Here is a 26,945-nt window from a genome sequence, read left to right on the forward strand (position 1 = left end):
AAACAAAAAAAATATAGTATATTTCACTTTCATTTGATAATTTTCCACCCTTTTCTATTGTTTATAATTTCTACTCCAGGGATTTATTAACTGTACATGTATAACGTGCGTGAATAGAAGAAATTTTAAAACTTAAAGGATGCAACAAGAAGCCTTCACTCACAAAAAAAGTGATGTGAAAATGACTTCCTGATACCTGATCACAGTGCAGAGCTGAGACACTGAAAACACACGAAAGGTGTAAACTGGAGCCTGAATCTGGATCTTATCTGACTTTTGAAAGCACAAAGATTTGCTGTACACTGAATATAAAACTATAAATAAGCCTCTTGTTTCTGTGCTCTACATGAATTATTACCAGACACTGAAATATTTGAGATTTCACACATATTTCCTTCTCCCCAGACTTACGTAAGCACTTCCACTATAAATGCAAAACAAAAAACATGAAAAATAAACAATAGTTTTGTATCTAAAGGGGACTGTTTACCACTAAATTGAATTTAGTGGTAAATTATTAAAAAGTGAACATAAAAAGGAACCTATGGTGGGTGAAGGCTGCACTTTTACATCTCATGTCCAGCCTGCAGGTTGAAATATAACAAAACTGACTTTTAAATAATAGACTTTAACATTTATCTAACTGATAACTGAAAACAACAGTGAACAAATAGCACCATTCAAAACCAAAGCACCATTAACAAATAAACATTGCAGCTAATTCCCGCAGAGACATACAACCACTTCCTCTCATTACAATGAAGCTGTGTGACATTTAGTTTTACTCGGAGCGGCTGGAACGGCGGTCACTGACGAGCAGCAGCGATGCCGACGTCACAGACATGCTGTCAGACTCCATGACGGATCTTTGAACCTCTGAGGCAGCGTTTTTCAGCGAAAACGAAGAACTAAAAGTGTCCAGGCGGAACTTCTCAGTGAGAGTTGTGTCACACAAATCCAGGTCAGACGAGATCTTTCCTAAAGAACTGATGACATTCTGATGATAAATTTCCCTTCCTGCTTTTAAAATTAAAGAAAACCAATTATGTGAATGTACAAAGGAAGCAAAACATGTCAGCGTTTATGGCTCGGTGAACTCAGCAGTGTTGAGTTTGTGTAACAAATGCATACATCAACGTGCAAAAGTCTCATTTCTTTATACTTTGCTTCCAATAAGCCAAACCTTCTTTTAAAGCTATCTTAATATGTTTTCATGCTTCCTAAAGGTCCTTCAAAGTCTGTTTTTTAATCCTTTTATTGACCATGTTCAGAGGAATATTTTTTTAGCCCCTGACTTCTGATCTACGACTCATTCAGACTTAAAAAAAAAATGCTCCACAACTCAAGGGATGAACTAGTGTTATGTCGACACATAACAGACAATTTAGCAAAGAACCAATTTAATATAAGATGTTCAGGAACTGTCTTACAGGCAGTCTGTTGCAAAGTCACAATTTGTTCCAATTCTTTAGCTGAAGTTACAAGAAATATCAAAGATAACACAATCTGATGGACAGAAAATAGCATTTTAGCACCAAAAAGGTGATTCTTAAAGAGCTATTAGCTGAAAACATGATTAACAGCATGATGGACTGAAGGATGATGCATCGCTCAGGTCCTGCTGATCTTTAGTTTTTTATTTTCTAAAGACGTGACTTTTAGACATTGATCATTTGTTGGAGATAGTTTTTTTTTTTTAATTTTTTTAGACCTGACATCTTTTTGTGTCCATTTTCCTCCTGTTTTAGGTCAGGTAGTATTGGAAAGAAACTGAGTGGAAAAGCAGCCAAAGTCCAAAAATAAGCTTTGAAAGAAAAAAAATACAAACTTTAAAAGATAAGAAGCCTGACTGCTTGGAAAAAAGTGGAAGGACATTTGCACAAAGTCCTGTATGTCTAAAAAAACATTAATATTCATTAAAAACTGTGAAAGTCTTTGATCAAAGGACCAAAACTAAGTGATTTTTAGACACAGATTAACATAATTAACAATGTTTCTCCAGATTTGCCTTTTGTACTTAAAAACAATATATGACCTTGCTGCATTCACACATGAACTAAAAAAGAAAAAAGCTTTGCAAGTCTATATTATTACCTATATATTTGAAAATTGCTACAATTTTGGGAAACTTTATGGTGCATCTCGTCTCACAGGAGTCTAAAAGAACCATGAATAATCAGTTGAAATAAAATAAAATTAAAAGAAACGTGAACTGACTCACTGAGTTCTGGATTTACACTCAAAGCAGACAACATTTGCACCTTTAAACATTTGGTAAAAAGTAAAAAAAGAAAAGAAAGTACAACCAGGCAGCAGCTGCTGAAGTCTGCAACCACACATCTGGAACATGAAAATGTCCTGATCCAGAATATTTAGCTGATAGCTTTACATGTCTGTGCTGTTTACGCTGTGATGCTGCAGAGGTGATAACCTGAAACTATCCAAAAATGGCAAGATTGTGGCTTCATCACTGCACAACTCCCACAGAGAGGTCAAAGCAAGTCCCTTAACTTAAAAAACACACAAGTCCTCTGATTGTGCAAAAGAAATTCTGCTCGTACAACCGAATACCAACGAAGACTTCATGAATTCAATGATATGCAACAAAGGAAATAACATAAAACAGTGTAATCAAGAAACATAAGGAGGAAACAAATTTTATAACAGAACCTATTCTTTCCGTGGTCAAAGAAACTATATCTCCTTTTAAAAGTGGGTTTTAAAAATACTTAGAGCAGAACAATTATTACCTGCTAACATACAGAGATCATAGATAAAACTTTTAGCCACTCAATCGAAGCCGAAAGTACGACTCCTGTGGCCGAAGTGAAACATCGTAGCACCAAAATATTACAACAGAGGAAGGTTTTAGAGAGACGGAGAGAAAAGGTTCATCCTGACAGACGATGGAGGAAAGTTGCTCCCTCCGTCTCTCCACGTTTCAGCAGCTCCTCCTCCAGTGAATGTTTAAACCCAGACCAAGCTGCTTTGGCCTCAAGATTTCAGATCTGGATGCCCAGTGGGACAACCCCCCCCCCAAAAAAAACAGGCATCCCTCTGGCCCGTGACAGAACGGCATCACCGAAAGGTCCCAAACTGGTCTGACAGAGTCCCGGTGAGGCTGCCGCTGCCGTGTAAAGGCGCAGCGGGAAGCTTTCGGGCTTATTGGGAAACCCAGACTGAGCTTCGTGGCGTCAGTGACCCTGGCAGGTCTTGCAGCACATTTGTCTGAAATATGGCCGGTTGCAGAACTTAAACCTGAGCACCAGGGGGCAGTAGGCCACAGTGTTCACATCTTTACACTCTGCAGGGAAGAAAAGATGAATTACAGCTTCATCAGAGCATTAGTCTTCCTCAGTGTAATTAGATATAATCACATATTCATTTTTATACTTTATCCCTATATACTGAACTACAATACTTGTACCATTTCTTTTTTGGTGCTGAATTTTGAAGTTCTAGTTCAAAAAGACATCAATTCCTTCCTTTTTTCATTTTACTGCAAACTTGTCAAGTTGTCTGCATGGATTTAGGAATTTGTTTAAATCTCCAGTAAAACTTGATCTCACATGAATCTAAAATGTTATAGGTTAAGTCCAACATTAATGTTATTTACTCTTAATGGATGCTTTGAGTAGCTTTCCCTTCTTTAAGCAAGCATGTTGGGAAACATTTTGTGTTTCTCTTAAGGATCAAATTTTTGGTTTGCAGTAAAGTAAAAGACTTTACTGAACACTTAAATGCAAAATTTAAAAAGGAGAGTTTAAAACCATTGTTTTCAAGAAGATTTATGTGTGATTAAAACATAACACACAATTCAACTAAATGTTCTTTGAAAAGAAGCTAAAAAGAAATATATACAGAAATAAGAATGTGTGACTGCAAGACAGTGGAGATTACCAGGGTGGAAATTTGACCTCTGACCTTCAGGGTTGTTTGTATTGACGGGCAGACTGAGGTCACATTTGCTCTTGCACTGCTGCATGGCTGCAGGCCGATGATGTTCCAGACACTCGTTGGACGGCTGGCCGGTGTGGGAGAGACACTGCACCAAACGCATCTCCTGACCCAGACCGCACCTGGCAGAACACTGGAAAAAAAAAAAAGACATTTTACATTCAGATATGATTACAACATACTGACCTGACAGAAGGAAGACTGGAATATTTCTACCTTTATTTCTCCAGATATGGCTTTGTTATAGCAGCTCTAAAGGTTAAACATTACACTTAACATTTTGTTTATTCTCTTCCAAAGTCAGAGTGTAGAAATGACACGTAATAACGTCACACATGCTGATGAAACACAGGCTTCCTGAAATCTGTACAAGCTTTGAGACAGCTAAACATTTCCTCCAACTGTCCTTATACAGTTTCCCTAAAAATTAAAGGCTTATTTCTCGAAAGAATGCAATGAAATCCTCTTGTGATGAGAAATTAAGTTGTAGCCGTTGAGGTCAAACCTTGAAAACGGTGCATGTGATATCAGGAGGTGTCACACTCAGAGAGTGGGTTATGAATGACTCTCAGCTACTATCACATCAAATTGTAGCTCAATGTTAGTAAAATTCACAGTTGTAGATATTTTTGTGCTTGCAAATGTTGCCTTTTGGTGCCAGGTGATGAAAACCAAATGCCAAAGCCTTTTGTTATCAGTAATTAGACATCTCATGATGATTTAGTCAGAAAAATAGGAGCAAACAGTAAAATCTGTACAGCTTGTAAGATCTGAACAAAATAAATCTGTGTACAGTAGTTTCTAAAAATAAAAAGGGCTAAAATTAAAGTGCCTTACTTCACCCCAGGGACCCATCACCCAGTGAGGGGGAGGGCAGCGCTGCAGGTTACAGCGCACCCTGGAGGTGGGGCGGCCATGTTTGGAGCACTTGGACTCCGGCAGAGTGTCGCCGCTCTCCCCGCTCTTACACAGCACCACGCGGTGCCGGTAGCCAGGACCGCAGCTGGGCGTACACTGCAGACAGAAGGAGGAAGGAGAAAAAAAACAAAAACAAAAGTCAGGCAGGAAGGCAGGGAGACGGAGGAGTTGGGAGGGTGCAGCAAGGGGGTCAGTGAGGTCATGACTATGCAACAAAAAAAAATTAAATCCTAATCTACTCAGCAGAGGGCAGCAGCTGTACAGGAAGTAAAGGCTGCTGAGTTTCTGTGAAACAACTTGACATAATTCCTCTCATGCGTGTAACACTGCTATATAACACAAGACTTAAAGGAGAAAATATATGCATTTCACTGAATCCAGAACAGTTTGACTCCAGAAACAATAAAAATCACCTTTCAAACTGCTAAAGTTAAGAGTCGTCACAAAGATTAGCTACAGTGACACAGAGTGAAACTTTAGACTTATTCTGCCTCCTCAAAAGGACAAATCTAACCGAAAACTAGAAAAATGCTGAGTGCTGAATGACTGAAGAGCTAAAACTGAGTTATTAAAGTTTAAACAAGCAGAACTGAGACCAACATGAGCAAAACAAGCAGCAGAAGAGTAGCTAAAAGCAGAAAAAAGTCTGTTTGCTGAAGCAGATTTTAGGAACAATTTTAAAGGAATTGATGAGATCTTAATACATTTTTAATGGGGAATTTTATTTTTAAAAAAGTTAAACAGTTTGAAAAGCATATAAGACACAAACCAAAAGTCATAGCACACTATTCCCCATAAAGCTGAACAATCTGACATATGAATGGCTAAAATAGTTAATTTATAACAGTGTGTCTTCAGTAGTGAAACATGTTTTGTGTTTTCAGACTGAGGTACTGTTGCTTGCTTCTGGTAAATGTTTTTGTGTTTTTGGATCAAGTGAGACAAACTATCACATCATTCCTGCGCCACTATGCGTCAGCAGTGAGTTGACTAAAAAGCAGATTGATGCAGAACACATGAATAGTTGGAAACGTCTCTCTACCTCTGACCAGTCCAAAGCCAACCATTCGGGGGGGCAGCTGTGGTTGCTGCAGGGCTCAGTGAACGACGGGCGAGGAGCGACGCAGGCCGAGTCGTCCAGAACCTTCTCCTCCATCGCAGAGATCCTCCTTTTACATAACACCTCCCGGGTCCGCAGGCCGCCGTTGCAGCTGCGGCTGCACTCCGACCACTCTCCGCTCCACCAGCTAGGAGCAGAGAAAAACCTGTGGTTTGGTTTCAGTATCTTTTACTCACAAGATATATAGTCTCGGGAAAAAGAGATGCACATGTGCAGAAGGAAATGTTTCAAAGTTCATTTTAAAAATACTTTGAAAAATGTACGGAAAGCTGGAGAGAAACGTGCTTTAAAAACATTTATGCCCTTAAATCCCATCAACTGAAACCTGAATATACAGTCAGTCCTAAAGCTTTTAACTAATATTGCAAATCACCCAACAAAAGTTACATAAAAATAGATTGTGCAGACAGATGGTATAAGCTGGGACTAAATTCAAAACGGACAATTTAAAACAACAAAGTGATAAGGAAACACAGCTTATCTTTTCTACAGCAGCACTCACGTTGGGGAGCAAGGCTCAGTGTTGCAGGATCTTCTCTTCTCCTTGGGTTTGTTCTTCTTGTCACAGAAGTGATTGAAGACGACAGTAAGATCAACCTGACTCTTACAAACCACCTGCTGGAGCTGCACACCTGGAGAGCCGGAGAAACGCAGAAAGATAAATAAATTACAGCTACTGACTCAGACTTATTAGCCATTCGACTGATCGGATAACGCTAAATACTGGTCTGAACTCCGTCAATGCACATGGAGAACATTTTCACTCAAAGAACCTTTGAAGGTGGTCTGGACCCCTTTTATCTTCATATGCTTGATAGTTTGAACCCAATCTGTCCTGACCGTCCTCACCGTTGGACCTCCAACTGATCTGAGGTGACCCCAATCAAACAGCAGAGTGGACAACTCGAGGTAAAAAACCCACCCTGCTGCCGGCTGATCAAAAATAATTAAATAGCAATTCTTGGGAACATGCTAAAGAGTTTGTTGGTTTATTTATTTTTTCAGCTAAATGTTTTATCAAAATCAAAAGGGGATTACAACACGTATGGGTAAGTTTCTCTTTGATTTATTGCTTGTTCTGATTGTTTTTGGACCCGCTGTGGTCACTGTAAGCTGTACTGTTCTGTCAATCAGAGGACAACAGTCTGAGCAGTGTTATGTTGCATTATATTGACCTAATTAAGCAGAGTTGATATGTCACAATGAAGTGTAGAGAGCTACTGATGGCTGTTAGCACACCTGATTTTTACAGCTCAAAATCTCCATTTTTCTCTGACATTAGTCGCTAGTCATTGTACGTTTCTCTCATATTGAATCTGTTGGGTGATTAACCTTGCTCTAACCCAAACTCGAATGACTGAATCACGTTAATGTCAAATTAATATGGCTTGGATGTCTGAATGTAGTTGAACGGAGGTGTCAGAGTTGGCCACCTGCAGTCAAGCGAATTTGTAACAGACACGTCTACGTTTGCGCGTGTTGTGGGTTTGCTACCTCCAGCGCATACAGCTGAGCAGCGAGACCAGGAGGTGTAGTGCCACGCGAACCCGCTCAGAGGATCCCTGCTGACTGGAGGGTTGAAACGAAAGTGGATCCCTGGGTTTTCCTCCCGCACCAGCACCTGGATTCAACATTTAACAACACATTCCCAGTTGCTTGTCTCTTTCAGACTTCCTTTACCAAGTAAATTACATTTCTGTCCAACGGTTTGAACTCTGAACCAGATTTGTTGTTCTTACCATGACAATCAGGGTGATATTTGTTGGACCCAGAGCTTCAAGGGTTTCTGGCCCGTCAGTGGGCCGTCTGTAGTGGAAGGTGGTGCCGGCAACGTTAAACCTTCGAGGGGTATCAATGGTAAGCTTCCCATTGATAAAATACTGGTCAGTTTTACTCTTTAGCACTGGAACACAGGAGAGAAAGAGATATTTGGGGGTTCCTAGATTACATTCCAACATTTATAATAAAAGTCGGTTCAAATTAGCTTCATCTTACCAAGGTAGTTGAGGGAGATGTTGAGCTCTTGGATGTGGATGAAGACTGATCCTTTGGGGATTCTGACCACCTCTTCATAACCTAAGACACACAAAAAGTCCAAAAATGAAGGCAAACAGAACTGGTGGTCGATGCATGAGCAGTGATTCGCTCTGTGGGACATCAATGCTCCAAGCAGAGGCTTCAGGTTCCAGCTGCATTCCTGGGCAGAACTCCTCGAGTCTCTGAGAGAGAGTAACAAGTTTGCCAAGAGAGCTGGCTTCTCCTCCTCCATTCCCTCTATCTGTCATGTCCCCTTTTCTCTGCTCATCTCACCTCCATCTCCGCCTGGCTCTGCTTTTTTTTTTTTTTCTTTCTTTCTTTCTCCCTTCCAGCATTGCTCTGCTGTCCAGCCAGCAGGCCAGGTGCTGCAGCACCATAAATAACTTCAGCTCACTGAAGGAAGGCTAAACGAAAACTCTGAACGATAATCTAATTCCTCCCAGTGACATTTGAATTGTGATCGCTTTGTGGAGCTTTGAAAGGATGAACTGAGCCTGGCTCGAAAGTTTTTTAACCCGAGACACCTCAAAAGTGTTCGACTGAGCTTTGCAAACATGGCTGTGGAGGAATTTCCCTGGTGTGCTGCAGATCATCGTCCTGCTGCAGAACCCAAGTGACGAACTGACGGTCAGATGTTCTCCTTCAGGATTTTCTAGTAAAGAGCAGAAGTCATAGTTCCAGGTCCTGAAGCAGCAAAGACGACCCAGAACATCACACTACCACCACCATGTTTGACTGTAGATACGATGCTCTTTCTCTGAAACACAGTTTTAGTTTTCCTCCAGCTGAACGGGATGCACACGTTCTAAACAGGTTTTACTTTTGTCTCGTCAGTCCACAGAACATTTCCCCAAAAATCTTGGGGATCATCAAGAAGTTTTTGGTCAAATGTGAGACGGACGGTGGTGTTTTTGTTCTCTCCCATGGAGGCCATTTTTGCCCTCTCATCTCTTTCTTTTTTTCTTTGAATCATGAACTCTGGCCTGCAAGGCTTTAGATATTTTCAGTTCTTTGGGACCTCCTATATGAGTCATCAGTTGACTCTTGGAATAATTTTGCTCGGTCAACCACTCTTGGGAAGGTTCGCCACTGTTCCATGTTTCCCCATTTGTGGATAACGGGTCATTTCTTGATTCTACAGGTCTGGCAGTAATCAGGTCTTGGTGTGAAACTAAACTCAGCTTTCTGAAAATTTAGACGGAGATAATTTTACTTTTCTTAGATGGGATGAACTCCAACAGACATTTGTGTCACTTTACCAGTTTTACTGTGTAGGATTGGCTTGATCCGGAGGTCAATACTTTTTCAGTAAGAATAATGTTATCACTTAGTGTGTTAATAATAGGTATCCTAAAGCTCTGCTGATTTTATTCACTCCTCTTTGGTCTTCAGTTCTGTCCTTTTTTTCTGTTTGTCAATGAAGTCAGACAAATGTGATTAAAGTTTTTCTAAAAAAAAAGAAAATTACAAAACCTTCTATATGAACTTGACACTTGTATTGTTTCAGTATCCCTGTCTTTAATCATCCAACTATTTTCTTTACCCTTTTCCAGATGATTGCTCTGCATTTTGGCTCATGTGAAGATCAGCAAAAAAAAAAAAAGGAACAAATGTTGCACCATGTCAATCTTGTGTCTTTGTGTTAAAATGCACGTGGGACAAACAAAACGAAAAGCCACACATAGGAAAAACTGCCCCCAAAGCACTGCTAGAGGTCCAAAACTCTCCAGAGGGATCCTTTAAATCACAGAAGCAGACGGGGGAAGAGACGTGTTGGCAGGCGGCTTTCGGAGTTTAAAGGAATCAAAAGCTTGCTGTAGACATGACTGAGTGATTCTTTAGGTCATAAATCTGCCTGTGACCAGAATAAGCTTTCAGTTTTCTGCCTGGAGTTTGAGTTTGGTGACCAAAGTCAGAAACGTTTTGTCTTAAGAAGTGTAAACTCATTCTTTCAACTCAAGTTTGTTGGCAAAAATGGATTTTGGACTTTTTTTTTTTTAATGGATCAAACGGATCAGACATATCAGTACCAACCTCATTAAAGCTGTGCAAACAAAAACAATAAAGGACGACATCAACCTGCTTCCAAAGTGTTGTAGAAATCCTCAGAAAGGACTTACAGCAGCGTTTAAACAAAGCAACAACAATCACATATTTATGGTGCACTAACCTCAGATTAAACCATTAAAACTGGAAGAACAAACAAATAAAAACATTTGAATGCTAAATTGTCTGTGTCATTTCACTGATGGAGCACATTTAAAACCACACAAACTGAACCAAAGTGCTGCACGATAAAAAAAGCAAACCAAAAAATAAAAAATACACAGTTTCAGTAAAACGAAAATAGATATAAAGATCAAGAAAGATTTATAAAATAATTGGTTTTTGCTCTGATAGTCACTCATTAATAAAAATGCTGGGAAATGGGACAAATTTTATTATTTATACAATATTTATACATAAACATTCAATGATAGTTTATTATTATTAAAAAGTAAACTACTGAATGCATCGGTTTAAAAATAAATGTTTGATTTTATTAAAACCGTTACTAAACATTGGAAACCCTTAGAGAAAGTCTGATTGAGGCAGATTTACAAAATGTAGGAAAATGTGGGATCCTGCATTTTATTTTGAGCTTTGCTCGTATCAAGTTTGTTTGTTTGATAAGATTTATCCTCTTCATTTTCTGTTACTTGAGTAAAAAGACAAAAATCACTGCACCCTTGCCATAATCATGCATTGATTATAATTCTAAAAGAAGCTAAATCTACATTTCAGCTGCACTACTGATGTTATTTTCTTTCCGCTCCAACCAGAATTCCAGATATTTTGAGGTTGAGACCTCAGACCGGGTCGACGGACCGGCCTGGTCCTTGCGGTTCTGATCAGAACCGCCTGATCAGGGTGTGCCCCCTCCGAAGAATCGTGGGAGGGATGTGACGGGTGTCGACACTCGGGTGAGAGCCCCTGGACTCTGTGTTGTGGGCAGAAAGTCACCCAGAATAGATTTGATAGCAGCAGGACGTCTAACCGCACTGGTTGGGCTTGTGTGCCGAGACATTTTTGAGGCGTTATCTTTGGCCGGCTGGTTGTTCTGTTTGTAAATGAAGTCAGCTTCATTCCTGCATGTTTGGTTTCATATAAGAACTTGTGTAACGTAAATCCAAATGGTGTCAATCATTCTGATACATTCCTTTAGTAATTGACACAACAAATGCTAAATAAAACCTGTTTACAGTCTAATAAGATATAACTGGATGAACAAATATTTTTTTTCTGAATTGAAATTTAAATTCACCCCAGGTGATGATAAAACTAATTATATTTTAAGACAAACAGGAGAAGAATTTAGGGATTTTATTCTGCAGGACACAGTGTTTTACTGATTTTATAAAATAATTACGGTAAATGTAACAGAATGCTACTGTGAGGACAATAAAACTAAATATTTTCAACCTCTGGTGTGTCCTTATTCACACGCCTTTCTGAGCTCGTAGTCCAGACCACCAGAAGCCAAATGACAAAAAATTTGATATAACTTGGACCTGTTGGATTTGTCTAATCCCTGGAAAGGTGGACACTGATCCAGAGTTGGAATTAAGGGAGTAAGATTATTTGAAGGAATGCATATCGCCTGCCACCTTTCATAAGATCAACTTATGCTGATAAATGATGGAGGTGTAGTCGTTTAGGCCCAGCCTCAAAAACATGAAGTCTACTGTGACATGATGAGACGTCACGGTCAGAGTATGTGTTGTTAATGACTCTCAGCTTCTACTGCATCTGATTTTAGCTCAATATCTGTAAAATCGTCCATTATAGACATTTTAGTGTTGACTGAAATGGATTAGTGGTGGCTAGATGTAGATGTAATGGTTGTTTCCAGGAAGATTCTCAAAGTTTGTTCAGTGATTCATGAGACATTTTGGTAATAGACAAATCATCACCCACCTTTCGACAATTAAATAAATGATACCTGAAAGGTGAAAGAAGTGTTTTGGGTTTCTACCTCCTTCGGGCAGCGAGTCGTTGAAGACGCCCTCCACAGAGACGCAGCTGCTCCCGTCACCCCCGCAGATCCGGCAGCGGTCTTCCCGTACGTCCGAGCCGAGGACACGGTCACAGCCCACGTGCTGCAGGAAGGGACAAGAGGTTCGAGGTTCAGGGGTCACTCAGAGTCACGGGCGAAAGGGCGCACGCAGACAGCGAGCTGAGGGGCGTCAGAAGCCGCGCTGACGAATTACCTCCCAATGTCTTCCAGACCCGCTTCTTTAAAAAACACAGAAATATCAGATGGCAAGTCCAGATGCGTTTTCTGATCCTGTGCAGACATAATGCTCTTTGGTTGCTAAACTCAGAGCTGTCCACATAAATAAATTTCATGATGAGCCAAGCAGGTGGTTTTACTCAAACTCTTTAACAGGGACCCAAACTTAAACAAAAGCATAAAAACTGCTCTTATTCTCCTAGTTACGAATTATAATGAGGAATATCTCCTCTATGGGTTATTATTAGTTTAAATGATGACTCCTGTTTATGGTTTCTTCTGCATGCTTTTGCAAACAAACTACATCCAAGTTGTTATTGCTACTTTTAGCTACAGTTTTGCTAATTTCAGCATCTTTTAGCTTGAGCTTCAGTTCCTTAAGACCAGCAGCTCATTAATGTTGCAGCTTTTTTATAAAAACCGTTCCCATTATAAGAAATAATTCTCATTACATTTAGTCATTTCATTCAGTCTAAAGAGCAAAAAGGTGGAATAAAAATGGTACTTTCCAGCAGGGATAGTTATTTAAATAGTCATGTTTGTCTCACAGTCATGTCAGAGTCCCTGATTCTTGGTGACTGAATTTCATTTTTCTTACCTTATAATGTAATCCTAAAAACACAGTGCTGTGGTTTAGGAAATTAAAGTTTCCCCTGTTTAGTGACAAAGTAATTAAAAGGAAACTGATAATACAAACAGATAAGAGCACTTTTTATTTGTTTATTTATTAAGATCTTTTCCCACTACCAGTGGCCTTCAGTTGATAACATCTAAACAGGAAGGGGCCCAGAGAGCGGGGAGACCAACAGCAAAAGGTCAAAGGTCAGTGCTTGAACCAAGGCCAGATGTGACAGCCTCTGTGCATGGGGTCAGCCAGTTCAACTACTCCACTTCCCTATAGTTGAATATTTAACTGGAATTAAAAGGAACAGAAATACAGCCACATTGTATGAATTTGTTAAATTAAAAAAAATAAAAATTACTTCAACTAAACTACTTCAAACTGCGGTTCAAAATTTAGATAAGAAAAACGTATGCAAAAACTGAGCGCTCCTGGACTCACCTGCTCTACTGTTTTTACCCCAAAGTGCTAATAACCTTTTATCCACGTTGTACAACATTTTAAAGATCTGAGAAAGTTAATTTTTAACCAACTGGATCATCTGTTTTCCTGCTTCTTCCCCTCTGTGAATGAAACTCACGAGATGTTGAAAACTAAAGAAAGAGGTTTGTATCTGGAGGGTTTTTGGGGTTTAAAGGGTGAATCAAATGTAGTACAGCACATGAGAGACAGGAGTGGCTGGATTGGAGGCAGAAATTTGTAAAGGAAAAAAAATAGAGGCGGAGAGAGTCAGAAAGCAGAAAAAAGGAGAGATAATAAGAGTGTTGGGAATGAACTCCAGCCTGCAGACAGACTAACAGCTGAGCTGCAGGGTCACTGAGTTCCTGCAGACCAGAACAGCTCAGAGCACAAGGAATAAATGAGGAAGAGGAGGAAAAAAGGGGGGAGGGGGGGGTGCTCAACAGTCTAACAAACCTCTGAGAAGCAAGGAAAGGAGAGGTTAGAAGAGGCAAAAATAAAATCCTGATGGTTTTAATTTCTTTTCTCTGTTGAAAGTGGACTGATTGTAAAACACATTCACCATTTTCTTTTTTTAAGTCTTTGGTCACATGGGTGCCAGATGGGTTCAGTGGACCATTCGGAGCACCAGGTGGTCCATCGAAGTCAACCACAGAGCAATGTTTTGTTTTCACTGACAGCCAATTAAGAGAGACTCATTATGGGAACTTCACTCGGCTGCCAAAGTTATGACAGTTTATCAGCTGATTCTGATGAGCAACACCAGTCTGTGTGTAAACCCAACATCTGCGGCTGTTCGCATAAACAATGTTGTTAAAGATGAAGGCGATCTTCGGTTTAGTCAGTGTAAACCGTCTCTTCACGTTTAACGATTTCGCTCGAATCGAATTGAGGCGTTCAGAACCCGTCGGCTCACCTTACACTCTCCGTTCACGCACACATCCAGAGACTCGTCTCGACACGGCGTGCCGTCCACCACAGCCGGAGCGCGCTCCGTGTAGAAGTTATATCCTTCAGCGAGACAGTTCAGAGAGCACGGCTTCACCCCACCTGGATGCACACAGTCAGAATAAAAAAAACTTACCAACAAAATAACAAAAAAACCATATTTAAGCTGCATGGACAGAAGTTACAACGCATTTAATAATTGTACTTATTTTTTCCTAAACCATCATTAACAAATTAAGCTAAAAAATGTAAATTTAGTAGGTTTTATTTTCCAGAGTAAATCATTTAAGACAACACCTGAGTCACATGGTGGTTAAACAAGTTCAAGATGATGGAAATATCCAAATCTGTAAAAAAGTTGTGGAAGATTGTAAACAAATGTGAGCTAATGAGAAACAAGCTCAACATCCTGTTCAGCACTAATTATCACCTTCTTTCAGACTTGAATGTGTCTAAAAATGTCTTTTTTTCTGGCTGTTGCTTTTAGACAGAAGTTTCTAAGTTATTTTTTCCTCTAAAGGCATGTAGTACGAAACATGCTGGTTATGTCTGCATGTCTGAGAGCAACTCTTCAGCTCCTACCAGGACCAGAAAAAGCCACATGAGACCAAAGACTATGCAGGGGACCAAGAAATATTTCTCTGTCACGACGAAAAGAGGAGAACAAGCAGCTGAATGCAGTTATGTCTCTGCTTTTCTGAAATATGCGCACGCAAAACACAAAACCACCAAGCTAATAATTCTTTCATGAATGCCAGTAAACATGCACAGATTGATGCCATCCAGCAAGAAAAGAAGCTTGATTCCCACTAAGAAAAATAAAGATTACAAAACATTTTAAAAGACAAGGAAAACAAAGTGACCACGTGCAACTTGGTATACTCACTCTTACCATTTCTCAGATATTTTGCAGCTTTAATGGTGTGAAGAAGTTAAGTTTTGAGTGGACAATAAATATATAAACATATAAAGATACACATATACTCACCAGCTGTTTTATTAGGTCCGCCTGTCAATTGCTTCTTAATACAAAAGGCTAATTAGCCAATCACATGGTAAAACGACTGTATTTGTAAAGCGTTTTTCCAGTTTTAATGACCACTTAAAAGTGCTTTTACACTCCAAATCACATTCACCCATTCACACACACCAATCTGCAGACTGGAGCAACCTGGGGTTTGGTGTCTTGCCCAAGGAAGTGGCAGGGGAAGCTGGGATGGAACCCCAAACTTGGCAGACGACCACTTAATCAGCTAATCAACCAATCAAATAACTAATCAGCCAGTCACATGGCAGCAACTCAAAGTATTTACACAACTACACATGATGAAGACTACTTTTGACCAGTCTTGAAGCAGATGGAGAAGACCACACCGGGAGCCACTCCTGTCAGCTAAAGATGAGAAACTGAGGCTACAATTTGCACAGGATCACCAAAATTAGACAATAACAGACTGGAAAAACCCTGCAGAGACTGATGAGTCTCTGTAAACCTTAGAGGTGGTTGTGCGTAAAAAACCCAGGAGATCAGCAGTTAATGAAATACTCAGACCAGCCCATCTGGCACCAACAACAAAGCTGCGTTCAGAGCCACTTCAATCCCATTTTAATGCTCAGTTTGAACTTCAGCAAGTTTTCTTCAGCACTGAATGCATTGAGATAGCTGATAACTGAACAGGTGGACTTAATAAAGTGACTAATGAGTGTATATAAACATGAATATTGCAAAAAAATCTTCAGTTATGTTTGAAACTGGCTCAAATCTTATCGGAATGACTTGACATCAACCCATTTGTTTGCTCAGCAGCTCTGAAGAAAGTACAGTCTGTGCTGGGAGGAGAAGTGAGAACGCACCGGTTAAACTTAACAAAGTGGTCGTACAACGGAAAACTACAATTCCCGTGGTGCTGGGTTTCGAAAGCGTTGCTCTCAGGTGTGTTCTGTCTGGACTGTGAAGGTTGAAGGCTGCTGGACTGAAAACATGGAGCAGAATGTTTGGAGAAATAAATGTGCAAGAGATTCTTTTTTTTTTTTCCCCCCCCCGTAATTTGGCTGCCTGAGCCTTGAGGAAAAAGATTGTTTCTGTTTTCCATGTCTGGACTAAAATGAGAAGAAGCTATTGCATAATGGTGATCTAAAAAAAAAAAGTGAGGCCGGTAAGATGTTAACAGCGAGTACAGAAGGAGAAGAGGAAGGCAAAGCAAAAAGAAAAAGTGTCCACTAAATGTGAGGGTCAAAGTAAAGGTGGAAAGTTGAACTGGAGATCTGAGGACTGTGACAAAGGTTGGAGGCTGGTTTACTTTTTGGCCTTTAAATGGGAAGATTTTCGCACGTTTCCCACTTCAACAGCTGTGAGGGATTTCTGTTGGAAAATCAGCTGACTTGATGAAAAGTGCACTTGTTGCCTGTAGTGGCAATCGTACATCTGAGCTTCTCTGCAAGCCACCATGTTCCTGCAGCGCCACCCGATTGAACGCAGTCCTGTTGCCGAAACTACTTCTTTCACATCCAGTTTCAGCCTCTAGTGCTCATCAGAAACCAGGAATTCCTGCAAGGAATTCTGGGATGTGTGAGCTCTCTGCAGCCAGCATCTGCCGGCCAGACTGGAAGGAGAGTCTGCAGCCTCGGCCCAGTCTTCAAACACACAAGCAAGGCACGGCTTCACTTTTAATCAGATTATAAACCTGTTTATTTATGTTAAACCTATTCTAAATAAAAGTCATCTCAAACAAAATGTAAACATGTTCAAGTCTAGTTTTATTAGAGTCCCGTCCAGTTTGATTTGTTGTGTGCAGCCCAAATCTGACCTTAATTAACGCCTCAGTGCTGATCCAAACCAGGAAGAAAATAAGTTATTTGATCCTAATAAGGGATTATCATACCAAGACATGAATTATGACTTAATAAAACCAAGAGCAGACACTAAAACGTGCACGACAACGGTCTTCTGTTTGTTATGACCCACTGCTGAAGGGGAAAGCCGATGTTTTTGCCCGTGTCTGTGTATGGGTTTGTTTGTACTATTAGCAAAACATCCTGTGAAGCAGTGGACGGATTTTAATGAAACTCACAGAAAGAAATCATTAGATGAACCTCTACAGCTGGTTCATTTTAGGAGTCAACCCAATTCAAGATGTCCGCCACAGCCAAGTGACCTTAGGAAACACAAAACTGCTTTAACTCAGCCAATTGTACAGATATTAAGCTAAGATTTGGTGTGGAAGTAGCTGAGAGTCATTCCCAACACATACTCTGAGCTCTACATGTTGCACAACATTTTTAATAAAAACTTTTGCATTAACCCTGTCTGTTCGCAAATTATGTCATGAACCACTGGACGGATTTCAGTGAAACTCTCAAAGTAACCACTGGATCTACAACTCAAACATCTGAAGTCAACCCAATTCAAGATGGCAGTCAGTGCTAATCAACCTTAGCCAAGACAAAAATGAGCTACATTTGGTGAGGTCATAGCTGAGAGACATTCTCAACACATTCTCTGAACACGAGATCTCACAATGCTGCATCAGATTGTGCAAAAACATAATTTAAAACGTTGGACTACAATGCATTCCTTCAAGGAATGAGTCAGTGAATCATTTTTATAGACAGACTACAGAGAACACTGCAGCCACAGTGGTCACCAGACAGTAAACCTCAGATTTAAACACAACAGGATTCCTCTCTCACCTCCTCTGTAAGGTCTCCAGGTGTAAAATTTTCCCCGGAAAGGAATGTTATCAAAGTCGGAGCACTGAATCTCTCGGAAGTCCCGGGAGCCAGCAGGGCACTCCTGCAACACATTTCATTTTTTATTATTTTGACCGATCTGTACAGGTGAACTGATAATAGTGAGGATGATGAAGAGCAGCAGCACTCACATCAATATTACAGGACCTGAAGCGCTTCCTTTCCCCCAGACAATATTTTCCACCGATGGTTGGCCTGCAGGGACCAGTCAGTCAGAAACATGTGAGTTTAGTTTGACCACATCCAACACCCATCACATCAGCAGAAAATTACTTCTGACTTCGGCTTTATGGAGAAACTTCAAGCCTCTCCATCAGACCTGACAAACAGAACATCTCTGGATTTTAAAAAAGCAGCTTTTCAGCTTTTCTGAAATGACTGGTTTCAATGTGTTGAAATTAGTTGAAAGATTTGAAGAAGCAAAGTAAATGTGCAAAATGATGCTATGAAATGATACAGGGGAAAAAACTGTTGGCTTCAGATTTGGGTCAGTCCATTTTCTCAAAATCAGTTCAAGATGACGCATCTGCTGACAACCAGTCTAAAGATTAGTTGCTCTGAAATGAGTTTCAGACTCTACTGCTGATTGAAAAAAAAAAAAAGTGTTTTCATTAACATAATGCCACTCATGTGTTCTGTGTGGAGTTTTCAAAAGAGATTTTTCTAACAGATTTACAGCTCTACTGACAAAAAAAGCAGAATTTAAACGGTGGATGAGATTCGTCACACATCAGTGTCCACGTCCTGTTAACAAAAACTTGCAGTGCTGGACTTTGTCTTGAGATCCTTTAGAGTGGATAGATAATTGCTACTAAAATAATATTATATTATATTAAAACCATGTAATTAGTGTAAACTTACAGCTGAGAAGCTCAGTTGTGTGACGTACACCTAAATCACAGTTCGGTTCGTAGCTCGGTATTAGGGTCAAGATTTGGTATGGGTTCAATAAAACAGGAAAAGAATCAAATGCCAAATCATCAAGACATCTATAATATGAAAATAAATAAATAAATATGGTGCACTATGTAGTCTTTTTCATCCAATCTGAATTGTCAACAGTCCAACAGATTGTGTCTCAAAGAAAGTTTGATAAAATCTAGAAAGGCATCTTTCTTTTTCAAAGATAAAATTTACAGAAAAGAAAAAATTACGGACTGTTTTCACATACACTACTTCAAAGCATGTATTATATGATGTAACTGCTTGCCATACAGGCACCTCTCATCACTCTCTGCTGAGAATCATGACCAGCTGGTTTGAAACAAATATGCAGATCTTTAAGCTTCTGTGTGTTAATCTGCTTTGTTTCAAGTCGAGTGCTTTAGATCTTCCTCTGCTTCTTTTCTGTCGTGGCTGTTAACAAAGTGCCAAATATAACGTGCGCCTGCTTTTAGATAGTGGTGCGACAGTACATGAGTTTGTGATCGCAGCTAATACGTTTTATGTACACATCTTTGGTACAGATGTAGTTTTACTGTTAACAGAGATGTGGAATAAAAGTCCTAACTTCATCTCAGATGATCCGTACCTGGGGCTGTCACAGTGTCTGACAGAATAGGAGACTCCTCCTCCGCAGGTCCTGCTGCACTCCCCCCACGGTGACCACAGACCCCAGCCTCCATCCACACCCTCCGGACGAGTCCCGTAAGCAACACACACTCTCTTAAAGCACCACTGCAGGACACAGACACGCATAAAAAGTATTATCATATTTACAGCTCAAACTCACACACCCAGAAATGATAATTTACCATAAGTTATAGTTTTAAAGAATAAAAAAAATACAGTGCAAATATGAATTTTAGATGCTTTTTTTGTTAAATGTTTAATAAAATACTTATTTTGAAAAATCCTTGAAAACAAAACTTGAGGAAATTGCTGCCTTTTATTTCTACAACATTTAGATTCAGTAAAACTATATATAAAAACATGCTGTAAACCTAAAGACTATCAGTACTCACCCCTTTCTCTATGGTGTTGGTCTGACAGATGGTTCCCTCTGCAGCGGGGATGCTGGTGGTGATGCAGCGGTTGCTCTTGCTCATGCACCAAAGCTCGCTGCAGACTTCCTGTGTGTTAGTGAGAGGAGAAGTAAAGCATCACAACAAACACAAAGAAAGAACAAGACATGTTGCTGTTTTGATTTATGAGCAGTACCAGAGACACTAGAGCAGAAACAGTCATTGCCTTTCATCTCGTCTTCCTTTACAGCGATGCCTTCAACACATGGGGTCCTGTTTTATTGTGTACATAGTGTATGCCGACTATATAATATAGATAATAATGAGTCTATAAAACAGATTGCTGGTCCAGATGTCCGATCACTCTGAAGCTGCTCTTGTAAAACTTGATCATGCAGTAAAGAGGATGCTATTCTGTGAAAGTATAGCAAAATGTGCTGCATCATAGATTTAAAGGAGAGAGCCGGAGGAACGTGATTGAAACAGTGAGCAGTTCGATCCCTGAGTGTAAGTTCAAGTGGACAAACAGAGAATCAGTGAACCAGACTCTCAAATAGCTGAAGTTTACAAGGATTATTTAAGGCAGGGATGAAAAAGCAGGTGCAAAGTGTTGAGTTTGGATCCAAGTTGCCATCTTTGACACAAATGTGGGTACAAAGCAGAACAAGGCGGGCATGATGTGGGCAATGAAATAATGTGCAGGACCTAGACTATAGGGTTGCAAAACATGCACATGAAAATAGGCTGTGATTGTAAAAATTGGCTGCTCAAAAAAGCTGAATGGCTCCCTGTCGCTTGGTGGCAAGAATTCAGAAATCAGTGAAACTGCAACAGAAAATTCACCCATTTTCTAACAATTTTGGGTCGTTCAAAAGTCACAGTCCAGTGCACAAATGTACATTTAAAAGATAAAAAAAAAATGGTCAAGCGAAAAGTACACCCACTGAAGCAACATTCCTCTGCCTTGATTTCTAACTGGGAATTTGCAGCTACTTTTGTTGTTAAATATTTTTAAGTTTGAAATATCTGCATTTATTAGGTTTGTCCATTTTTGGTACTTAACTACACGCTACTACACAATAGTCCTGATGATAGTTTTTTTTTGTTGTTTTTTTTACATGCCTGCTCAGTCCAGCAAGTAAAAGCAATGAGTTTTGCAGAAAGTTGCATTTACCAATGATATGAAAAGATACTAAAAGACAGATAAAGTTAGGTTACGCTTGTGGGCTCACCGCATATTTACACTGCCGAGATCTGATGCCGTATTGGAAGCGGCACTGCTCGTCTGCATCGTAGGTCTGACCCGGCGCAGTCGTGGGATACACAAACTCCTGCTTTGGTGGCACGTTGTTCAGACAGGAACCCATACCTGAGCTAAAACACAACAAAAAGAGGAGGAAAATGGAAATTAAAAGTCTAATAACTGCTAATGTTTCAGTTTTTTGGTCTAAGAATACAGCGCTGAACACCTGAAACACTGAACACATTAAAGCTGATTAAACATGGATGTTTTCAGACCATAAAAAATGGCCTTAAGGAATGTTTTTCTCTAAAACCTGCAATTAGCAGTTTAATTGTGGCATTGCAGATATCTGAGTGCCTGACTCACTCCAGGAAACTGGTGATGTAATCCCGGCTGCAGGCGGACCAGATGAATGGATTTGTCTTCATGGTGATGTGGTCAGCCATCAGCTTGGCGGTCTCCTGGCTGCGCGATCCACAAGCGTTCCCCATGCCGTCATGGTTCATCCCAAACCTAAAGCCCATGATGATACAGTGACAACACTTTGAGGCCATGTGGATGGGTAATAATTCCTGCAGCAGCAATGGGGACAGTGGAAAAAAGGTCACTGCGGATAACTGAGGGGGATCGAAACAACAGGCACATGAAATATTACAGTCCACAGCTGTTAGAAATGTTCACCTACACTACCTTGGGTCAAAAACTTTAAACCAGACGTTTCATAAAAATCATCTGAGGACAATAGAGACTCTAATCTGCTGGTGATCGTCTACTGGACATCAAACCAGCCACGGATTTACACCTTGGAAAAAAAACAAAATAAGAAACTCAACTTCTGCACTCATCTGAAAAACATCACTGAAGAAAACAGACTTTAAAAAATCATTTTGACTTCTGAAAACAAATTACTTATTAAAAAAACGGACCTTGGTAATTCTGATCCAAATAATTACAAGTATATCACCAAGATGTCCTTTCTTGTCAAATCTCAAGAAAACCTACTCATGTAAAGCTTTGTTTTTTCAATATGGAAAAGTCACAGTGCAGAATCTGTTCTGGTTAAAATCTCTAATAGTCTGCTGTTCATCTTAGATAAGGACAGTGGTGTCCAATCCTGGTCCAGGAGAGTCTCTATCCTGCATGTTTTAGTTGATATGATTCTGTAAGAAACCAAAACACCTCTATCAACAATCTAACTATTCTAGTTTTACACTTGACATTTTATAAATGAATGAGGCTGTAAGGTAGAAAAACAACAATGAATGCCAAAAACAAAACTCATGATGACTTTAAGTCAATTTTTCTGTGTTTCAATGTTCCCCCTGAACATTAAATATATTTAAGCTGGAAATGTATAAAAGCTCTGAAATCTTTCTACCCCTGCAGCTTCATCCTGTTGGCCTGTTTTTCCTCTTTTCATCTGGGTTCTCTTCGCTGCAAACAGGCATTTAATGATTAAAAACAACTGCTGATTGTTTTGGAGCAACAGAAACTAATAGTACATACATACATTTACCATATTGATGAATACTGCCTGGTTTCTGTTACTGTAAATAGTATAAAGCCTGAGTGTTCGACCGCCTGTTTAAAACATTAGAGAAGCTGATGGATCCACCATCTGCCAGGAAAAGTGCTTGTTAATGTGGTTTGCGAACACAAGTGAAAGGGACACCGAATTACTGAGCAAGTAGGATTAAACCATGAATGAAAGAATGATTTGGTTTATTTTGATTACACGTTCATTTAAAAATAACAGTTACATTCACAGTATAAAACAAAAAAAAGGAGTAGGTGGTCAAATGCAAAAATCACACAAAGCTTCCAGATGGGGGAAAAAAAAGGTCTTGAAATGATAATTGATAAAATAAAAACAGTAATCATAAGTTTATTTTGGGTCGCTAATGTTGCCATTATGTCTTTGTTCAATTGTCTTTTAGCAATGTTTGTATCCTTCAACCAATAAGCCTTATGTGAAAAGTTTGGAAAAGCATCCTGTTATTTCTTGCCTGAGCAAAGGACTGGGGTTCATCCTTTAATCTGAAAATCTGAGGTTTGATCCTGAACCCCTCAACTCCAAACGAGTCAGGAACAAGACACCGAAGCCCTTATTATGTTCAAATGTTTGTGACTGGAGAGAAAACCTTCTGTCTACATAAGCTGCAGACATTAATTTAATTCTACATAAATGTTTAAATGAAAAACTAAATGAGAAACACTGTAAGGTGCTTTATATGAAACTTTGATCCGTTTAAGTCCAAAAATATCAGCTTTAGTGAATTTAAACGACTTTGAATTGGATGTTGCTGCAAATGAAGCGGGTTCTTTTGGTATTTCAGGTGCTTTGGGAGGTGTAGCCTGTAGTTTTCCTGGAGCGTCGTTGTGCGTTGCTTACGTATGTCCGATCTCGTGGGCGATGGTGAAGGCCGTTCCCAGGCCGATGTCCTCGTTGATGCTGCAGCTCCGCTCGGGTTCACACATCCCTCCGACTGGAGCCAGACCTGACAAACAGGCAAACACACTAAATAAATACAAAGAACAAGCAGAAAAAAAACCACCTGGACTGAATCTCATGATCTCAACGCGAACAAACTGAGATGTGAAGGTTTTATAGACAAACCCCAGTTTGTGTGTAAAGTTAAAAAAAAAAAAGGTTTGCAGCCTGGATGCACATGGGGAACGTTATATCAGCGCGACTGAGAAAGAACTGCAGTTGTACATTTGTGTGAATAAGTATTACCTAAAGTTTCACAGGGCTTGTTTTTTTGAATGCAGATGTCATACCTGTGGAAAAGGAGCAAAAATTAAACATTATTTCAATGCATTTAGTTCGGCATCCAACCAAATTTGGTATGGACACAAACACTCTTCACAGATACAGATTTAAATGAACAATAGGAGGAAACTATAAAGAATCACTGAGTTGTTGGACAGCTTCCATCTTTTTCTTGATAAATACTGGTTGCAAAATGTTCCTACACAGCCCTGAATTCCCATTGCAAAAAAATGGTAAGATTTGCATGTTCTGTTGTGTAGTGGAATAAACGTCTTGAGGCTTGTGGCAAAAAGTCTCTTAGAAAGCATAGGAGAATAATTGTGGCAGCTCCGCTCAGCTTCATTGCATTCAGATGACTTTGACCCAACCACCATTGTGTTGTTTCCTGTTTTCCCCCAAAAGCTTTTGTAACTGAGGTACTGTAGTTAAAGAAAGGGGGGAAAAACTAACACTGCAGTCAGATTCAAGTCAGCTTTCTTCAAAGTGTTCATTTCCATAAAATCCAGAGATTTTTCTTTTTTTTTTTTTAACTTGGCTGCACACTTCAAGAGAATAAATCTGTCACCGTCTCTTACACCTTCACATCTTTCTTTTGCATGCCCTCTCCAAGTTTTGCAACGTGCATAAAGTCCTCATCTCTAAGCACAGAAAACAGGACAAGATACAGCCCAACTCTGCTGAACTTGGCTCAGAGACAACCTGTGACGAGAGGGGCTGGGAATGTAAGAAATCAGCTTAGAGGAAATGCTGTTTTAGCTTTTTCTGAGCAGGAAGACATTCTTTCAGGAAAAAAACTGCAGAAAGAATTTTGTTTCAGTGCACCAGACAATGTTCAATTGTTTGTTTATGAGAAAGACAAAAAATAAATCTCTTTTTTTTTACTTTTGCTTTACCTAGTGATAAGCACAGCGGTGTCATGGTGAGCGATGCCGTTGTCTGGTATGGCGTTCCCATAGCTGCTGCGGTGCTGGATGGTTTTCTGCCACTTACAGAAGCTGTCCAAAGACTTCCCTGCATGGTGGTTGATCTCTAATGTTGGCTGATTGAGAAGAAAGAGAGGATGCATGCAGATTTAAAAGGCATGTTTGGAAAATTAAGTGATGCATTTCTTTAAAAGCAAAACCATTTTGAGCATCTCTTGCCATAAATACTTGATACTCCAACAATCACATATCGGCTAAACAATGCTTTGATAACAGCGTTAAGTCCTCCTGCATTGCTCTGATTTAGATATGTTTTTCACCAGTTTGTTACTTTTTTCCTATCCGTTAAAACTCTGCAGCTTCACTGCATTAGGAGGCTGCGTGGAGGAGGAGGAGGAGGAGGAGGAGGAGCAGAAGCAGTGCTTCGCTGGCCACAGCTGGCGAGAACTCGTAACCCAGGAATGCATGTGGTGACATAACTGGTAATTGTCTCATCCCACAGTCCCTCTTCCCTGGGCCCACGGCTGGCCTCGCTTTTCCTTTCCAGGGACAGCTTGCCTTTTGTACTTGGAAACCAGAAACAAAACCACTCGCAGCAACTACTCTGCCTTGGAGGTTCATAACATAAGAATAACAACACTAATGCCGGCCCACCGCTAATGAAACTAACATTTACATATTTACTCGTTCAGATAACAAACACATCCGGGCGGGAAACTTTGGGGATTATTTTGAGGCGGTATGAATCATAAATGTTCCTTAACAAGACAACTAAGGAGGAAACCTCAAAGCCACACCGCAATACTTGACGGAACAGGCTGCGCCGTCTCACCACATGCTGGTAACGCCAAACTACTAAGGTCATTTACCAGGTAGTCAGGTGTTTCAGTCATTCCCTGAGCCATGCCGCTAAGGTCATGGACTTTTTTATGAGCTGAACTCCTGCCTTGTGGTCAGAAGTGGGCTCTTGTTCTGTCATATCCTCCAGTCTCTCTTACATCACAAAACAAGAGTCTGCAGCCATGCGAGCAGCTCTGTGAGGCTGTTTTAGTCATGATAGTTTTCTTCAGCACAGTGAAACAAGTACCTACAGCTTTTGCAAATTTGTAATCTTAAAATATTAAACTCAGATGTTGAGCTTTTGTCTGTAGTCCCAGATGCAATATTTATTTGTTTATTAGGGGTAATGCATAAGAACACTAACATCAAAAGATGCATTTTTCTAGAGTTTGTTTTGGGCTATTTTTACAGGAGGTAAACACAAAATACAGCTCAGAGAAACAATTTTGTTGGGAACATAACTGTATTCAGCAAATTACCACATTGTTTACTATACATATCCTTACAAAAACATGTGATGTCAGTTTGCTGACATTCCACATCCTTAGAGCCAGTTAAAGTCACCAGGAATCAGCATGCCCAGGTCCAAGCACTCGCCTGCATCACACAGATCCTGATGACTCTCCACACAGGTGGTGGGTCCATGGAGAAGTGGCTTCCTGTTGTTTTTGTGAGATTGGCCTGGCCAAGCCCCCAGAGCGAAAGCTTGACCAGCAGGCATTGGCTGGTGAGCTCAAATTATGGCTAATAACTTCTTTCCCCCTTCTAACTGTTAGTAGAGCTATACATAGATCAGTGTTTTTAAGTGCATGAAATCAGTGCTAAGTTGTTGAAAAGGTTTGTATTGTCTTTATGACCTTGTTTAATTGTTTTTTTAGTATTCTGTACACTTCAACCAGAAGTAGTTGGGGTCAGAGGTCTCTGCTGAGGTACTGAGGATCAGAAGATTAAGATCCACATGGTAAATATGGTTAAAAGATGTTGACTGATTTTAGTTGACATTGAAACCAGACTAGTGGTTTCCATGCAGCACATACAAGTTTATTTAACTCCGCTTGCAGAGGTGGTATACAGTGGAGAGTTTTACATCACCGTTCAAATCGAAGAGATTTTCTACA

At 40.0% G+C, this 26,945-nt stretch overlaps 1 protein-coding gene across 6 annotated transcripts in view; it reads right to left on the reverse strand.

Annotated features, from left to right (window-relative positions):
- Nucleotides 1-463: 463 nt before the first annotated feature.
- adamts10 (ADAM metallopeptidase with thrombospondin type 1 motif, 10) overlaps nt 464-26,945 on the reverse strand; it is a 42,466-nt gene continuing 15,984 nt past the window's right edge. For 3 of the 6 annotated variants that reach the window (XM_037974316.1, XM_037974315.1, XM_037974318.1), the window contains 19 exons: nt 24,958-25,103; nt 24,029-24,072; nt 23,684-23,789; nt 21,658-21,804; nt 21,281-21,422; nt 20,049-20,156; nt 19,616-19,761; nt 18,216-18,279; nt 18,025-18,127; nt 14,303-14,436; nt 12,048-12,171; nt 7,991-8,071; nt 7,735-7,898; nt 7,490-7,616; nt 6,498-6,627; nt 5,918-6,140; nt 4,795-4,971; nt 3,901-4,090; nt 464-3,304 (listed from right to left, as the gene is read on the reverse strand). In XM_037974316.1, coding sequence (XP_037830244.1) covers nt 3,195-3,304; nt 3,901-4,090; nt 4,795-4,971; nt 5,918-6,140; nt 6,498-6,627; nt 7,490-7,616; nt 7,735-7,898; nt 7,991-8,071; nt 12,048-12,171; nt 14,303-14,436; nt 18,025-18,127; nt 18,216-18,279; nt 19,616-19,761; nt 20,049-20,156; nt 21,281-21,422; nt 21,658-21,804; nt 23,684-23,789; nt 24,029-24,072; nt 24,958-25,103 — 2,466 coding nt within the window. In that variant the 3' untranslated portion in view covers nt 464-3,194. The remainder of the gene's footprint in view (nt 3,305-3,900; nt 4,091-4,794; nt 4,972-5,917; nt 6,141-6,497; nt 6,628-7,489; nt 7,617-7,734; nt 7,899-7,990; nt 8,072-12,047; nt 12,172-14,302; nt 14,437-18,024; nt 18,128-18,215; nt 18,280-19,615; nt 19,762-20,048; nt 20,157-21,280; nt 21,423-21,657; nt 21,805-23,683; nt 23,790-24,028; nt 24,073-24,957; nt 25,104-26,945) is intronic. The other 3 variants (XM_037974317.1, XM_025006889.2, XM_017420414.3) reach the window with 3 other exon arrangements.

The sequence above is a fragment of the Kryptolebias marmoratus genome, linkage group LG24 (assembly GCF_001649575.2).
Source record: "Kryptolebias marmoratus isolate JLee-2015 linkage group LG24, ASM164957v2, whole genome shotgun sequence".
Lineage (NCBI taxonomy): Eukaryota > Metazoa > Chordata > Actinopteri > Cyprinodontiformes > Rivulidae > Kryptolebias > Kryptolebias marmoratus.